This window comes from Agelaius phoeniceus, chromosome 2 (genome assembly GCF_051311805.1).
Source record: "Agelaius phoeniceus isolate bAgePho1 chromosome 2, bAgePho1.hap1, whole genome shotgun sequence".
In the NCBI taxonomy this organism is placed as follows: Eukaryota; Metazoa; Chordata; class Aves; order Passeriformes; family Icteridae; genus Agelaius; species Agelaius phoeniceus.
In genome coordinates this window covers 120157-136642 of record NC_135266.1, presented here as the reverse complement: position 1 = coordinate 136642, position 16486 = coordinate 120157, and the positions used below count along the sequence as shown (strand labels likewise).

Sequence of the window (16486 nt, the reverse complement as noted above, 5' to 3'; positions counted from 1 at the left end):
CGGGCGGTGCCGCGGGCGGCCCGCTCCGCCCCGGCCGGGAGCCGCGCCCCCGGTCAGTCCTGGCACGCCCCGTACCCGCGTCCGGCCCGCCTGAGCGCGCTCCCCGCCCCGCCCCGCCCGGTGCCGTGTGGCGGAGCAGCCGCGGTCGGGCGGGTTCCGGCCAGCAGAGGGCGCCCTCTCGGGCGGAGCCCCCGCCCGCCCGCCCGCCCCGCGCCCGTCGCAGCCGCCGCCCTGCGGAGCCGCCGGGACACGCACCCGGTAACGGCGGGACGGCACCCGCGCCCAGCGGGACAGGTTCGGGAGGCCGCGAGGGCGGCTGCGGGCGACCCAAGCGGGGGCAGGGCCGGACGGAGCCCGGAGGGAGCCGGAGCCAGGGCCGGGGCGGGAGCTGCAGGGGAGGGTTGGGGGGCGCAGGGAAGGGACCGGCGTACAGGGGAGGAATCGGGGTCTAGGGAAGAGCTGGGGGCGCAGGGGAGGGATCAGGGTGCAGGGGAGGGGTGGGGGGCGCAAGGAAGAGTTGGGGGTACAAGGGAGTGTTGGGGGTACAAGACTGGGGGTATAGGGGAGGGTTGGGGGTACAGGGGAGAGTTGGGGGTGCAAGGGAGAAGGGAAGGGATCTGGGGTATAGGACTGAGGGTACAGGGGAGTGTTGGGGGTACAGGGGAGTGTTGGGGGTACACGGGAGTGTTGGGGGTACAGGGAAGGGATCGGGGTGCAGGGAAGGGTTGGGGGTACAGGGAAGGGTTGGGGTACAGGGGAGTGTTGGGTGCTGAAGGGGAGGGTTGGGGGTACAGGGGAGTGTTGGGGGTACAAGGGAGGGTTGGGGTGCAGGGTAGGGTTGGGGGTACAGGGGAGAGTTGGGGGTGCAGGGAGGGACTGATGTGGCCACAGGGCAGAGCGGGGCCCTAGCAGCTGGTTTGGGGTGACACCGGGGCACTGTGTCTCCACATCCCGTGCCCTGCCCCGGGAGCTGAGCAGGCCGAGGTGGGCATTGGCCATCCGGGCAGGGCTGGGGCCGCTCGGCCCCGCGGGACTGGGTAGGGGCCGGTGGGTGACAGGAGGGCACAGTCCTGGCTGAGCAGGGGACAGGGTGGGGCCAGCATGGGGTGTCATCGCTGTGGGGTGAGGTCCCACAGGGCCGGGACTAGTGTGGCACATCCTGGGGACCCCTTTTCATGAGGTGCCCCCAAATGGGTGGGGCATTGCGGGTGTTCAGGTGCTGGGACAGGGCCAGTGCTGCTGTGGGTGTGCTGGGGCCATGCTGGGGTGTACGAGACCCTGGGTAAAAATCCAGGGTTCTGCATACCCTTCCTCTGGAGCTGCCTGGGGAAAGGGGTGCAGGGGGGACAGCTGGAGGTGCTGGCAGCTGGTGGGGATCCTGCTGTGTCTGGGTGGGCATCAGGTCCAGGGGATCCTTCAGCAGCAGGTTTGAGCCCCAGTGGGTGCGTGTCGGGATGCCATATTCAATCTGACTGTCCCCACACAGTGAGACTCACTGTATGTCCCTGCTCAGCTCGCAAACTGCAGCAGTGGGTCCAACACTCGCAGCCAGGGGGACACGGGGACACGGGGAGCAGGAGGGAGCTCAGTGCCTGGCTCTGAGCTGGGGTGTCCATGGATCCTCCATGTCCGTGGGGTCCTCCATGCATGAGGCTTTGGGGTCTCTCCATGGCCCACGCCAGGCCCAGCCAAGTGGGTCAGGAGGGTCAGGGAGCTGCAGGATCCCGTGCCAGGGATGCTGAGCTCCCCCAGCCTCACTGCCCCACCAGATCTGTGGGTCCCATCTTGAGGGTGCTGAGCTCCCCCAGCCTCACTCCCCCAAGAGCTGTGGGCACCGGGGCCAGCTGTGCCTGGTGATAAGCCCGGGGTGCCAGCCTGGTTTCCTGTGGGTGGCCACGGTCCCGCTGGAGTCACCCGGGATGTTCCCCTTGAGCTGCGGGTCTGGCTCCAGCCCCGACCTCAGCCTGCCCGCGGCTTCCTGGAGAGCTGCAGGGACAGGGACAGGCGGGAGGCTCCTGTACTTGCTGTTCCAGGGCCCTCCCCGCCGAGGGGGATCGGGGGTCTGTCCCCATGTCCTTACCCGCGTCCCCCCACAGCTGCCATGGACGACATCTTCACACAGTGCCGGGAGGGCAACGCGGTGGCCGTGCGGCTGTGGCTGGACAACACCGAGAATGACCTCAACCAGGGGTGAGCGGGGCTGTGTGGGGCTGGGGGCTCTGCTGGGCGCTGGTTGCTGCTGTCTCCATGGAAAGGCAGGGGCAGATGGCAGGACGCAGCTCCTCCCCGCTGGAGGAAGTTACCGCATCGCTGAGGCACGAGGCCAAACATCCTCTGGCCACTTCCTCACGGACACAGCCGGGGATCAGCTGGGCTGGGGCTGCCTCCCCTGTCCCTGTGGTGGCGGCTGTGTCCCCTGACCTTGTCCTCGTGTTCCTGTCCCCTCTCTGGGGAGCACCATGGCAGATGTGTGGGCACACAGCTGGGACCACTGGGCTGGGAGTTGTGGGGGCCACTCTGTATGCCCAGGGCTCTGCTCCCCACAGCCTGTTTGAGGGGTCTTGCAGGACCGTAGCGTCCAGCGTGTGCTCACAGCCATTCAGGAGCACATTTGGGCCAGGCTTGGGGCTTGGAGCATCTGCCTGCAGTGTGTGAGCTGGCACAGTGTGACCCTGCACCGTGACCCCAGCCAGGCCACAGCCCTGGCATTCCGGACACGCTCCAGACAAATGGCTCCCTTGGTCAGGCCTCCCTGCCCCTCCTGGGGGTCCCAGGCACATGGAGCTCTCCCAGACCCACAGAAGGTGCCCAAGGAACTGTTCTGTGCTGGGTAGCCCCTGCCTGCAGGGCCATGGGTGGTGACAAATGGGGTCTGCTGTGCCAGGGGGCTGGAGCAGGGCTGGGACTGGGGGGAGCCTGGGCTGGAGGGGAGCCGGGGCTGCAGCAGCCCCTCTGCCAGTTCCTGATCTCCATTTAAGGCCTGGCTGCCACCTCCTCCCTTACTTGGTCATGGAGTGGGGGGATGGGGACAGGATCCAGCTGTGATTCAGCCTTGGAGGAGACAGGATTTGGCCTGGGCTGGTGGGGCCCTGGTGGGGGTGGGAGTGGGATGGATGTTCAGCCCAGTCCCTTGGCTCCTGCCACTGGTGTTTTGAGAACGATGCCAGCGATGCCCAGGCCAGGGGGATCCAGCTGAACAGAGCCCCTGCCACCCTGCAGGGACGACCATGGGTTCAGCCCCCTGCACTGGGCCTGCCGCGAGGGCCGCTCCAACGTGGTGGACATGCTCATCATGCGCGGGGCCCGCATCAACGTCATGAACCGTGGCGACGACACCCCGCTGCACCTGGCCGCCAGCCACGGCCACCGCGACATCGTGCAGAAGGTACCTGGCCCCTGTGCCAGCACCTGCCTTAACCCACCCCTGAGCAGCCCTCCACACTACCCTCGTGGGCCTTGCTCCCCTGGTCACTGTCAGGAGCACCTGGCATGCCCCCAGCACCAATGAGCTCCCCACTCCTCACAAATCCTCCAAATCCCTCTGAGTCCCACGTCAGCTCAGCCCCCTCCCTACAGCTCACAGTGTGCTGCCCCTGCATCCCCCAGGCCAAGGCACAAGGAGGATGAGGGCTGTCCTGGGCTCATGGGGATGTGGCCTGGGCTTACCAGGACAGTCCTGGGCTGACAGGGGCTGTCCCATGTCCCCAGCTGATGCAGTTCAAGGCAGACATCAATGCAGTGAACGAGCACGGGAACACGCCACTGCACTATGCCTGCTTCTGGGGACACGAGCAGGTGGCTGAGGTGAGTGGGAGCACAGGCAGGAGGGAGGGCAGGGTGGGAGGGGGACTGAGGGGAGATCACAAACCACAGTCCCTGCTCCCTGCTCCCACAGGACCTTGTGGGCAGCGGGGCCCTGGTCAGCATTGCTAACAAATATGGTGAGACCCCCACAGACAAGGCCAAGACGCCACTGCGAGAGATCCTGAAAGGTATGAGGGTCTCTCAGGACCCTACAAGTGACACAGCCTCCAGCCAGCCACAGCAGGCTCGGGGTGCCACCATCCTTCTCCTCCCTCTGCAGAGCGTGCTGAGAAGCTGGGCCAGAGCCTCACCAAGATCCCCTACAAGGACACGTTCTGGAAGGGCACAACCCGCACCCGGCCCAGTAAGGACTGGGGGTCCCTTGGGGGGTGCCATGGGTCCCCTGTGCCCTGCTGGCACTGCCTCCTGGATCCAGCAGCCAGAGGCATTCATCCCTCTTCCACTGTAGGGAACGGGACCCTGAACAAACTCGCCGGGATTGACTTCAAACAGCTGAGCCTAAGCCACAAACTGAACGAGAACCAGTCGGGAGAGGTGGGTCCCTCTCACCCCAGGTGGGTGCCTGTGCACACTGCCGTGTCCTGGCCCTGCTGGGCACAGCCATTCTGCAGTCCCATGGCCAGGCGCAGGGAGGGAGCTCCTCCCCAGCTCAAGGGGCTCCCTTCTCATTGTGGACCCTTGGTCCCGCGGGCTTCAGAGCCCCACAGGGGTGCCTGGGGATGCTGGGGCCTCTGCACCCCTTTCACGGTGCCTGTGTCTGCTCCTCCTCCAGCTGTGGAAGGGGCGCTGGCAGGGCAATGACATCGTAATCAAGATACTGAGGATCCGGGACTGGACAACGCGAAAGAGCCGGGACTTCAATGAGGAGTACCCAAAACTGCGGTGAGCACTGCACGTGCCTGGGGCCATGCTGGCTGTGATGTGCCTGGGATCCCCACCAGCACTTCACCAGGGCACCTTCTTAGGGCTAGCAGCAGCTCTCAGAGTATGGGGCAGGCAGGAGCCTCCCAGGAGGTCTGTGGGGCCAAGAACGCTCCAGGGTGGTGGCCAAGGGCTGGGAGGCCCTGGGGGATGGCAAAGGGCAACGAGGGGTGCAGGCAGCCCCTTCCTGTTCTTAGGGCTGTCACTTCTCTTGCAGGATCTTTTCCCACCCCAATGTGCTGCCGGTGCTGGGTGCCTGCCAGGCCCCTCCAGCTCCCCACCCCATTGTCATCAGCCACTGGATGCCCTATGGCTCCCTGTACAACGTCCTGCACGAGGGAACCAGTGAGTGCTGGGGGATGGTGTGTTTGGGGGCAGCCTCTCCAGCCACAGCCCTGGCTGGGCTTAGGGTGGGTTGACCCCGTCCCCCCCTTCCCAGATTTTGTGGTGGACCAGATGCAGGCGGTGAAGTTTGCCTTCGACATTGCGCGGGGCATGGCCTTCCTGCACACGCTGGAGCCCCTCATCCCACGGCACCACCTCAACAGCCGCAGCGTCATGGTGAGCAAGCACAGCCCCTCTCCCAGGCAGGGGGCTCTCAGGGCAGGGGGGGCTCCCACTGACCGCCTGCTGCTGTCCCCAGATCGATGAGGACATGACGGCACGGATCAGCATGGCCGACGTCAAGTTCTCCTTCCAGTGCCCAGGGCGGATGTATGCCCCGGCCTGGGTGGCTCCTGAAGGTGAGTGCCCAGTTCCCAGCCCCCCCAGAGCTCCCTTCACCCCCAGCCCCACTCAGCCTCCAGCCGTCCCCCAGCCCTGCAGAAGAAACCAGAGGAGATCAACCGGCGCTCAGCTGACATGTGGAGCTTTGCGGTGCTGCTGTGGGAGCTGGTGACACGTGAGGTGCCCTTCGCTGACCTGTCCAACATGGAGATCGGTATGAAGGTGAGGGGGTGGAGGGATAGCAGAGGAACTCATTTGGGTCAGAGTTAGGGGAGAAGTTCTGGCCATTGAGGGTGGTGAGGCCCTGGCACAGGTTGCCCAGAGAACTCTGGCTGCTCCATCCCTGCAAGTGTTTAGGCCAGGTTGGAGGGGGTGTGGAAGCACCTGGGCAGGTGGAAGGTGTCCCTGCCTGTGGGGGCAGGGTCCCAGTCCTGACTCGGGCTCCTCTTCTTGCCTGCAGGTAGCGCTGGAGGGGCTGCGTCCCACCATCCCCCCTGGCATCTCCCCCCACATCTGCAAACTGATGAAGATCTGCATGAACGAGGACCCGGCCAAGCGCCCCAAGTTCGACATGATTGTGCCCATCCTGGAGAAGATGCAGGAGAAGTAGAGAGGAGGCGCCTCCTCCCCCCTCCAGTGCTGCCTTGCGCCCCCCACCACCCCCAAGTGCCTTTAGCCCCAGAGCCAGGGGGAGCACAGGACACCCCTCACCCTGAGCCAGCCACGGACACACGGTACAGATGGCACTGCCTGCGCTGGAGCTCTGCAGGCTCCGGCCCCCCGCCCAGGGCAGCCCCACCCAGCCCAGTGCAGACCCCTAGCCCAGGGCACGGCGCGTGGCCTGGCCGGGCTGCGGGGGGACGGGGCTGTGGGGCCCCCTGTCCCCCTTGCTGGGCAAAGCCCAAAACAGGACTCAGCCCCCCAAGGCTGGGGGGCAAGGGGCAGGCCAGGAGAGGCCACCTGTGGTGCCCAGCACTGCCCCCGCTTTGCGCTTCACTGGCCACTTCCCTCTGGCCCCAGAATGGCCACTGGCAACCAAATAAACCTTTGGTATGGAACCAGCTGCTGGGGCACAGGGCAGGGAATGGGGGTGTTGGTTGGGGGTGAGGGGCTGGAGTGACTGAGGGGCTGGGACTCACAGGGAAGGTCTAGGAGTGAGGGTGGGGTTGCATTGATGTGGTGCTGCCTTGCAGCCCACAGAGCCCTGGGCACGAATCACCACCCACAGCAACCTCTGGTGCTCAGCACAGGTAGGGTAGATGGGCACAGGGCCCCTCGGGAGGTGCCTGCTGCAGGAGGGGTGGGCTCAGGTCCCGTCCCTGGCTTGATTTGTAGTGCTGCCTGTGCAGCCCCCAGGGCATTCCCTTGGGAGGCAAGGGGCAGTTTAGGGACAGAGGAGGAGGAGGAGTGCTGGGCAGTTCCTGTCCCCTCACCCCACTCTGCTCCAGCACTGTCGGGAGCACCGAGCCCCCTGTGATGGGCAGAGGGGGTTGAGCATGTGGAGGATCAGGGCCAGCATTAGTGGGCACAGGCACAGGAGCAAGGCTGCCTTCCCACAAAACCCTGGGAGGTGTTTAATGGCACCAACACAAGCCCTGCACACTGCCAAGCTCCCCGTGCTCTACGTGAAGTAGTGTGGCTTCTTCACGTTGATGCCGTACTCAGCCAGCGCCGGCGTCAGGTCCTCCATGGTCAGCGTGTACTTCTTGTCCTGGGGACACGGGGCAGGGGTCACAGCAGGGACAGCTGGGGCTGTGGGACCCCCAGGGCACATGGACAGGCGTGTCCCACTCCCAGAGGAGCTGCTGGGCAGCACTAGGGCATTCCCAGCTCCCCACGTCCTGTTGCTCTGTGCCCTCAGATGTCCCCGTGCACCTAGCACCCAATCCCATTGGCCTTGTAGAACTCCTGCACCCCAGATATGGCACTAGGAAGGTCCCCAGGACCCCTCACTCCAGCTCCTCCCCAAGCCCAGAGCTGTGGCCACAAGCTCCGTGCCCCCCTCGTGTCCCCGCCAGCCCCTCCCCACCTGCAGGGACCCACCGTGAGCCCAGCAGGTTCTGGGATTCCTGCAGCCCGTATTCCTGCCCTGGGTGGCTGCAGGCTCAGCCCCATCTCCAGGAGGGTTCCCCACCTCCCTCGGTGCCCTCACCTTGCTCTTGCTGCGGGAACTGCCCGAGGCCGTGCCCTTCATCTTGCAGTGCTGCAGCGCGTCGTTGGCAATGTCCGAGATGAACTTCTGTGCTGCCAGCGAGATCAGGCGGATTCTGTGGGACAGGGCCGGTGTCGGTGAGGTGGCAGGAGCCCGCGGGCCCCTCTGCCGGAGGGTGAACCCCTGCGGGGCTCCGGCGACTCCTCCCGCCCCGCGGCGACTCACATGCGGGGGTCCGAGGCCTCAAATCCCGCCCGGTTCAGGTAATACCCCGTGACGGCGTCCGGGATCTGCGAAGGGAAGAGTTGAAACAGCTCCACGGCGCCGTGGGAGCCTTTCCACATCCTGTATCCCGCGGCACGGGACCTGCCCCGTGCCCCGGCACCGCGGGACCTGCCCCGTGCCCCGTCCCGTCCCCCAGGAGCCGCCCTGTGTGTCGGTACCGTGGGCGTGTAGTCCTCCAGCTGCATAAGGAAGTCCACGAGCGGCGTGGTGGACACCACGGGCTTCACGTCGCCGTTGGCCGCGGGCGGCACGTACACGCCGTTGGACATGGCCCCGTCCGGGGGGGCGGCCACGGCCGCGGACACCGGCACTGCGGGACAGCACAGTCAGCGCCGGGAGCCCCGCTGGCCCGGCACCGCAGGATAGCACGATCAGCGCCGGGAGCCCCGCCGGCACCGGCACTGCAGGACAGCACGGTCAGCGCCGGGAGCCCCGCCGGCACCGGCACTGCAGGACAGCACGGTCAGCGCCGGGAGCCCCGCCGGCACCGGCACTGCAGGACAGCACGGTCAGCGCCGGGAGCCCCGCCGGCACCGGCACTGCAGGACAGCGCGGTCAGCGCCGGGAGCCCCGCCGGCACCGGCACTGCAGGACAGCACGGTCAGCGCCGGGAGCCCCGCGCGCCTCGCCTCGCCGACACCGGCACTGCACGCTCAGCGGGACTCGGACACCCGCGGCCGCCGGACGCCGCTCCCCGGCCAGAGCGGCTCAGGGCGTCCCGCGGGGCTCCCGCGCCCGGGACCCATCCCCCGCCGGCCCCACCGCGACTCACCGGGCCCCCTCGCGCCGGCCGCACAGCCCTCGGTGGCCCGCGCCGCGCCGCCCCCCGCAGCCGGCGCCGCCCCGGGCCCGGCGCTGCCCACGGCGGCCGGGCTGGGCTTGCTGCCCTCGGCGGGGCCTGGCGGGGCCGCCGGGGCGGCGGGCGCGGGGTCGGGATCGGCGCTGCCGCTCATGGTCCCGGCACCAGCCTCCGCTCCGCGCCTGCGCGCGCCCGGCCGCTCTATTGGCCCCGCGGCCCCTCCGCCCCGCCCCTCTCGCTGGCCCATTGGTTCTGTCGCGCCCCCGCCCCGCCCCCATTGGCCCCGCCCTCCGACGCTCAATGGCCCCGCACGCCTCCTGGCGGAGGCGCGGGCACAAACAGAGACTGTGGGCGGGGCTTGGCGTGTTTATTGCCCCGCCTCCTCCAGCCCTGCCCCGCCCCCGGTTCCGCGGCCTTCGCTGTCCGGTGCCGCTGTCTGTTCCAGCGGTCTGGGCCCGGCGCCCTGCTCAGCGCGGCCCCAGCGCCCGCAGCAGGCGCGGGAAGTTGGGGGTGCCCCAGCCGGTGACCGGGTCCCAGGCGGGGGTGGCGCAGAAGCCCTGGCCCTGCACGGTGCCGTCCAGGCAGGACAGGTGGCAGCCCTGGATCACCTGCGGGGACAGCCTCAGTGCGGGGATTCGGGGACCCCCCCGAGTTTCGATACAGCGACCTCCGGAGTACAGAAGCCCCACACAGCCCTGGGACAGGGACCCCGGGGCACAGGGACCCTGCCCATAGTCCCTGGGAACCAGGGACAGCCGTGCCTGCCATCCCTGAGACAGGAATCCCAGGGACAGGGGCCCCTGACATCTGACACGGGGACCCCCACAACACCCCCCATGGCACAGGGTCCCCTCAGGACACTGGCATGTGGAACATCACGCTCAGCTGCACCCTGGGACCTCTGCAGTCACTGGCCACTGCTGTCCCGGCCACATAAGGGGACCTGCCCCACAAAGCTCACAGGAGCCCATAGACACCACTCCCATGGAAAGGTCAAGGGGAACCCCAGGACACCCCTCCCATGGGAAGGCCATAGGGACTCTCTCCTGCCCCCCAGCAGAACACTGCTGGCCCTGCCCCAGGCACAGCTCTGGGAGCAGGAGCCCCAGGACATTCCCCTCAGCCCCCAGCCCAGCCCCTGGAGCACACATGGCCTTCCCAGCCCCACAGACAGGCCCACCCCAGGCCTCAGCCCAACACTTCAGGATACCCAAAGTCCCCTCAGCCCCTAGTAGAGCCCCTGAAGCCCCCGTCCCCTGCCCCACTCACATCGTAGAAGGCATCACCAAGCCCTTGTTTCTGCAGCTGATAGAGCGCAGGGTTGAGGAAGCCGAGGGGTGGCAGCCCCCGCTGCAGGCGCCGGTCGTTGATCAGTGCCACCATGCCTGCCACCACCGGCGTGGACGCCTGCGTGGGCACAACCCCTCAGCCCGGGCCCGCCGTGCCGCGGGCAGTGGGAGAGGACGAGCTCCTTACCGAGGTGCCCGAGACCCAGGGCAGCGGGATGCGGTTTGTCACCACCCAGTAGTTGTCAGAGAGCGCTGCCAGGTCAGGGTAGGCACGGCCGCTGCTGTTGTAGTAGGAGCTGGGGGGCAGCTTGGAGGCTGAGCGCAGGAAACGCCTGACAGCAGCAGCCTGGGGATGGAAGAGCCTGTGGGAATCCCCACTGCCCCCTGTCCCCACAGCCCTACCCCTGCAGCCCCCGGGCTGGCAGCACAGGGGTCCCTACCTGGTACTCAGGCAAGGGGAAGACGTTGCTGAAGCCGCCCCCGCTGATGTAATCCGTCACCTCCTCTGTCACCAGGAAGGGGTTCTTGAAGGACGTGCCACCCACCGTGGTGACATAGGGGCTGGGGAAACGGGGACACTGCAGGTGGGCACACGGCTGCCTGGGCCTCAGCAGCCACCAAGAGCCTCCTCTGCTACCCCAGCCTTGTCCCACAAACCAAACCACCCCCAGGAGCTGCACAGGCTGCAGCTCTGGGGTCTGTAAGAAGCTGGTGAGGATCCCCAGGTGACCTTGGAGGGCTCAGACCCCCACGAGGCTGGGGCTGGGTGTGCCCCCAAGGGGCTGGGGCTGGCTGTGCTCCCACGGGGCCGGGGCTGGCTGTGCCCCCACAGGGCTGGGGCTGGCTGTGCTCCTATGGGGCTGGGGCTGGCCATACCCCCACAGGGCTGGGGCTGGCTGTGCCCCCGAGGGGCCAGGGCTGGCTGTGCCCCCGGGGGTTGCACCGACCCCTCGCACCCACCTGGAGGCCGGGAAGCTGGGCCGGAACGTGTGGTTCCCACTGTGCTCCCGCCGGCAGCCAGCACCGTCGTCACCTGCCGACACAGAACAGGTGACAGGGGATCCCTGTTAGTGGATCCCTGTCAGTGAGGGATCCCGCTCAGTGCTCCAGCCCAGTCCCACCTGAGGCGAAGAGGATGGTGAGGCCGCGCGCCGCCGCCTTCATGAACTCGGTGTTGACACGCTCCATGTAAGCGTAGGACAGGCTGTCCTCGTCGTCCCCGTAGCTCACCGAGTGCACCCAGGGCACTGATGACATGTTGCTGAGCAGCAGCAGCCAGGCCAAGAAGGGCTCCTGGCTCTCGTGGCGCCCTGCAAGGACATCGGGCAAGGGACACGAGGATAGCTCCTCCGACATCAGGGATGGGGGATGGCACAAGGAGCCCTGCCTCACCAGCACCAGCACCAGCACCTTCCAACACAGGGCAGCCCCAAGTGCTCCTTCCTGTGGGCCATGGAGCCACAGCACACCCTGGAGCTCCGTGAGCTCATCCTGGGGCTCCTTACATGGCATGGCACTGAGCTTCAGCTCAGCCCATGGGGTTGGCAATAGGGTCATTGTCAGCCCAGCACAGGGGGCTGCACTCACACCCCTCTTCAAGACTCTGTCCAGGGCTGCAGCCACATGGGCACCTGTGGACCCAGCAGGACCTCGGCTCCTCCTGTGGCAACAGGTCCCAGCAGAGTGGTGCATGTACCACCTCCACACATTCCACCTGCCCTGGTCCCACCCTGCCCTCCAGCCTCGTCACTGGGAGAGGGGCAGAGCCCCAGCCACCCCCACTAACTCTCAGTCACCCACATCACTGCATTTGCACCTTCCCACACCAGTAACTGTGGCGGAGGGAAGGGCAGCGCTCTGCTCTCACTGTCACCATCAGGGACAGGGCCACTGTCCTGTGGCACTCACCTGCTCAGCCAGTTCCCAATCTGGGACAGGGACACTGCCCCTAGCACTGTGCCCTGTTTGTGTTTGTGCAAGCTGTTTGGCAATTTGTTTTCCCCAATTCCCTCACTCTCCCTCATCTGCTCCACTGGGAGACTCGTGGGTGGGAGCTGAGCTGCAGCAGAGCTGGAAATCCCCAGGGGAGGAGGGCTGTGCCCTTCCTCATGGGAGCTGAGTGGGGCAGCTGCTCTGCGTGGTGCAAGCAATGAAATCCCTGCTTCAGGATACCCTGGACGTTGAAGGTTCACACAGTTCACAGTCACTACACACAGCAGGAGTGATGTCCCCAGGAGCTGGGAGTGCGGGGTCAGCTCTGACTTGGGGAGCACACAGGGTGCACTCACAGCAGCTGGGAAAGCACCTAGGGCTGTCCTACAGCCAGCTGCCTGCACAGCCCTGCAGCTCTGCCCTCACCCCTCTGAGCACTCCCCTCTCTGTTCCAGCCCCCTCCCTCACACCTCCAAGTGTTCCCTCCTGTGCTCTGGGAACTCCCCTCCTCCCTCTGGGTGCTCTCCCTCCCCCTCCAGGTGTTCCCCTTGCCCTTTGGGGCTGTTCCCCAGTACCTGGATTGCTGAAGACCCAGGTGGAGACGTTGGCACCTGTGCTCATGATGTATTCCACGTCCAGGCTGGCCTCCAGCCCCGCTTTGCCGCGGCCCTGGCGCCCCACCACCCGGTCCACCTGCGTGCGGTGGGCAAAGCCACTGCCAAAGAGCTGCATGAACTCGGCCAGGTCAGCTTGGTGGAAGTACTGCTCAAGGAACTGCGGGACACAGAGGGACAGGTTTTCTCCTCTCGAAAAAAAAAGGTAACATTTTGATCCTGATACAGGAAATTGCCCAGCACGGGTGTGAGCTACACCAGGTTCCCAGCAGCCACCGAGGGACACCCAGCTGTGCCACAACCCCCGGACCAGCACCAATCCCTGGGACACCCACAGCACACAGGGCTCTGAGCGGGCAGTGGTTACCTGTGCACAGGCCTGGCTGTTGTTGGGCAGGAGCCCCACGTCCCCCCCTGTCATGTTGTATCTCTGGCGCAGGACGGCCGGTGTCACGCCCAGGTGGAACGACGCCCGTGCCAGCTGTGGTGCCAGCTGTGGCTCCTTCCTGGCCCTGCTGACCGCCCTGCGCTCCGCGGGGAACCGGTGCAGCCCACCCACTGCAGCAGAGCCCAGCGGGACAGGAGAGGCTGTCAGGGCACAGAGCCCCCGCAAGGCAGGACAGAGCCCTGGGACTCTCCATCACTGCTCCACTTCTACATGGGCAGGCCAGCAGCAGGGCTTGGAGAGCCCAGCCCTGCAGCCCTGGCCCAGGGAAGAGCCTCTTCAGCCTTCCACGGCTGAACCACAGCCCCAGCCCGGCACCCCCTGCACTTCTCACAGGATCCCACAGAACAGGGGTCTGCAGCCTCACCTCCCCCAGGGGGGACATACCAAAGTCCAGGTGCTCGGCGAGTTCTGCAGGGACAGTGTAGGGCAGCGGGGACCGCACCAGGCTCTGCTGGCCCTGCACGTAGCGGTGGAACTCAGCCCCAGGGAGCAGGCGCTCAGCCGTGCTGCAAGACAGGGACAGCACTGGGACACAGGGACAGCCAGCACAGGATGGGACAGGGCTGGGAGAGAGGGACAGCCACCATGGAGTGGGACTGCACTGGGACACAGGGACAGCCAGCACGGGATGGGACAGTAGTGAGACACAGGGACAGGCACCACAGGGCCAGCAGAGCTGGTTCCAGCCCTTGGAGCTCACCTTGCAGGCAGGTAACACTCCAGAAAGTCAAGGGTGGTGACACTACGGCAGTCCTCTACACCATGGCCCTGCAGCCACTTCAGAACTGTCATCAGCGTGGCTGGGGAAGGCTGGACCAAGTCCCTGAGCTGCTCCAGGGACAGGTACTGCCCTGGGGGGCACAGAGGGGTTAGATCCCCTCACGGCCCCCGGGGATCCAGGGCCTCAGGGATGTGGCCGTTACCGTATCGCGGGGACCGAGGGTCGGAGACGGCCTGGACCAGGCGGGCGAGGCGGGCAGCGCCGCGCTGCCGCAGGGCGAAGGTCAGCTGCACCGGCTGCCCGGGATCCACGCGGCCGGCGTGGGCCCAGCCGGGGGGCACGCTGCAGGGGGGCGGTGAGCGGGGCGGCACCGGCACCTCCACCGGCACCCGGCCCGGCCCCCGCCCCGCACCTACCGGAACGGCTGATCCCGCTCCAGCTCCAGCGCCAGCCCCGGCGCGCAGCTCCAGGCGGCCGCACACAGCGCCAGCACGGCGGAGACCCCCCAACACCTGCAACGGGCTCAGGGGAGCACGGGCAATGGCACAGCCGTGGGGAACCGGGACCGAGCGGGGACCGAGCCCGAAGCCGGTCTGACTGCGCCTTAGCCCGGGTCTGGGGAGCCGGAGCTCCCGAGTCCCAGCACCGAGGACGGAGCCTGTCGGAGCCTGTCTGACCCTGGGGAACCCCGCCTGACCCCCCGGGCCCCGTCCCCACCGGGGAACCCCGCCTGACCCCCCAGGCCCCGTCCCCACCGCCACCCGGGAGCCCCACGGCCACCCTGAGCCTCCGTCACCCGGGAGCCCCGCCGGACCCCTGCGTTCCCCATCGCCGCCGGGGCCGGAAGGCGCCCCCGCCCCGGTACCGCCCCCGCCGAGGGGTGTCCCCGTGTCCCCGTGTCCCCGTGCCCGGGTGCCCGCTCGGTGCCCGTTACCCCCGCGCCATGCCGCCCTGCCGCCGGTCACGTGCGTGTGCGGGCGCGTGACTCCCGCCACGTGGGGACACCAAAACAGCACCCACGTGACCGCCCTCACGTGACGGGCGGAACCGCGCGCCGGCATCGGGCGGGGCGGGACTGGGCACCGGGAACTGGCACCGGCACCGGTGCGGGCTCGGGGCGGGCACGGCACCGGCACCGGCGGAGCGGGACTGGGCACGGAACCGGCACCGGGCGGCGGGGCGGGACTGGGCAGGGCACCGGCTCCGGCGGGCACTCGCTGCTTGCCGGCCGCCCCGAGAGGCGGCTCACCCACGGCCCCGGCTGCCCCCTGTTCCCGCCCGTCTCCCGGCGGGATGCGGAGCGGACATTTGCCGGCGGGACGGCTCGGAGCGGGGGCTCGGCCGAGGGCCCGTGTCGGGCTGCCGGGCTGGCAGGGCTCCCTGCGGGGCCGGGGGCCCTGGGCTGCAGGCAGGACGAGAATCCGTACGGGGCTGATGTTCCCGGGCTGCTGCGGCGGGAGGAGAGCCCCTTGTGAGGCTGGGGGTCCCGGGCCGGGGTCAGGGGTCCCGTGCAGGAGGGGCTGCTGGCCACAGCGCAGGAGATACACAAAAGATAACAACCATTAACGAACATCAACTCCAGACACCACCCTCAAACAGGAAACCAAACACTAAGAACTTTGAAACTTGGGACCAATGAACCAATGAATTTCTGTGTGTTTTGACTGTATAAAATATGTGGAAAATCTAGTAAAATTCATGTGTCATGGAATGATTTTCTCTGCACAACCCAGGACATATGTGGATGAAACAATTTCTGTTGCACATCCTGGCCAGAACAAAATCCTGGCCAGAATAAAGTAATGCCTTGATTCTCTAACAGTAAAAACGTTGTTGGGAGATTTTTGGTTTTCCTACAGTTTCGGTGACAAGCCCAGTCACACGGCACATCCCACGGCTCCATCCAGCAGTTCCCAGCTGTTTTCCTGCTTCTGCAGAGCGGGGTCCAGGCCAGGAAGAGACAGGCAATAGGAAAACCACCTGCCCGGCCGTGGCTGCCAATCCCCCTCACTGGAGCAGTGCCAGAGGTGTCTGTTCCTGCTCCCCTCTGCTGCCCTGGCCTGGCAGCCCTGGCCATCCGCTGCCCGCAGACAGAGGGGGACCCAGCTGCCCTGGCTGCAGCCCGGGGCTGGGGGGCTGCCAGGGCTGCGTGCCCCATGTGCAGTTTGGGGATGGGCTCTAAGTGGGATGGGATTTGCAGGGGCTGCTGTCCGGCTCTGTCTGGACAGCCGGGATTAAGGTGGCCGGGCAGAGCTAATCGTGTTAGGGAGCATCTGCTGCTGGCCCGGTGCTCGGAGGTCAGGCAGCCTTGGCGTGCCCTGGCTGCAGCCTCGCTCCCCCAGACCTCGTGTGCAGCTCCTGCAGATGGGGTGATGAGTCCCTGCTGTGGGCAGCTGGGTTTTCCCGAGGCCAGGAACACCAGAGGAGCACTGAGGGCAGCCAGCATGCCCACTGTGCCCCAGCAGGGAGCTGGAAGGGGTCGGGTGGGCATGGAGGAGCAGAGGGAGCCCCAGGGACACCATCAGGGACGGGGTGGCCCTTTCCCCCTGCCCCGGCTGTGCTGGCCTGTGCTTACCCCTGCAGTGTGAGGAGCCCTGTCAGACTGGGGGGACAGGAGTGCTCCCCTGGCCCCAGAGCTGCCAGCAGGGCTGGGCATGCCTGGGGGGCTGCAGAACAGGCTGGGGCTGTGCAGGACAGGCTGGGGCTGTGCAGGACAGGCTGGGGCTGTGTAGAACAGACTGGGGCTGTGCAGGATCACTGTGGGATGTTGGAAT

At 66.9% G+C, this 16486-nt stretch overlaps 3 protein-coding genes across 6 annotated transcripts; 1 reads left to right on the top strand and 2 right to left on the bottom strand.

Moving 5' to 3' along the window:
- The first annotated feature begins 126 nt into the window (after window positions 1-126).
- Window positions 127-6530, top strand: ILK (integrin linked kinase). Of its 3 annotated transcripts, none has more exons than XM_054650917.2 (13): window positions 127-258; window positions 2097-2190; window positions 3220-3385; window positions 3709-3804; window positions 3896-3992; window positions 4085-4168; window positions 4274-4359; window positions 4598-4707; window positions 4964-5091; window positions 5186-5307; window positions 5390-5489; window positions 5564-5694; window positions 5933-6530. In XM_054650917.2, the coding sequence occupies exons 2-13, from the start codon at window positions 2102-2104 to the stop codon at window positions 6080-6082; spliced, it is 1359 nt and encodes a 452-aa protein (XP_054506892.1). In that variant the 5' UTR covers window positions 127-258; window positions 2097-2101; the 3' UTR covers window positions 6083-6530. The 3 variants fall into 3 exon arrangements, with proteins under 3 accessions (XP_054506892.1, XP_054506877.1, XP_054506884.1); XM_054650902.2 differs by having other exon boundaries at window positions 164-294; XM_054650909.2 differs by lacking the exon at window positions 127-258 and adding an exon at window positions 905-984.
- Window positions 6531-7022: 492 nt separating this feature from the next.
- TAF10 (TATA-box binding protein associated factor 10) lies at window positions 7023-8893 on the bottom strand. Its single transcript, XM_054650933.2, has 5 exons — window positions 8682-8893; window positions 8068-8219; window positions 7850-7914; window positions 7625-7739; window positions 7023-7183 (listed from the first exon to the last, which is right to left on the bottom strand). The coding sequence occupies exons 1-5, from the start codon at window positions 8860-8862 to the stop codon at window positions 7094-7096; spliced, it is 603 nt and encodes a 200-aa protein (XP_054506908.1). The 5' UTR covers window positions 8863-8893; the 3' UTR covers window positions 7023-7093.
- A 166-nt stretch (window positions 8894-9059) lies between these two features.
- TPP1 (tripeptidyl peptidase 1) lies at window positions 9060-14745 on the bottom strand. Of its 2 annotated transcripts, XM_054628461.2 has the most exons (13): window positions 14647-14742; window positions 14129-14224; window positions 13915-14054; window positions 13692-13842; window positions 13376-13497; window positions 12911-13101; window positions 12505-12703; window positions 11119-11307; window positions 10958-11030; window positions 10438-10558; window positions 10185-10343; window positions 9978-10115; window positions 9060-9316 (listed from the first exon to the last, which is right to left on the bottom strand). In XM_054628461.2, the coding sequence occupies exons 1-13, from the start codon at window positions 14655-14657 to the stop codon at window positions 9176-9178; spliced, it is 1731 nt and encodes a 576-aa protein (XP_054484436.1). In that variant the 5' UTR covers window positions 14658-14742; the 3' UTR covers window positions 9060-9175. The 2 variants fall into 2 exon arrangements, 1 of the variants encoding a protein (XP_054484436.1); XR_013185733.1 differs by lacking the exon at window positions 9060-9316 and having other exon boundaries at window positions 10185-10359; window positions 14647-14745.
- Window positions 14746-16486: the final 1741 nt, after the last annotated feature.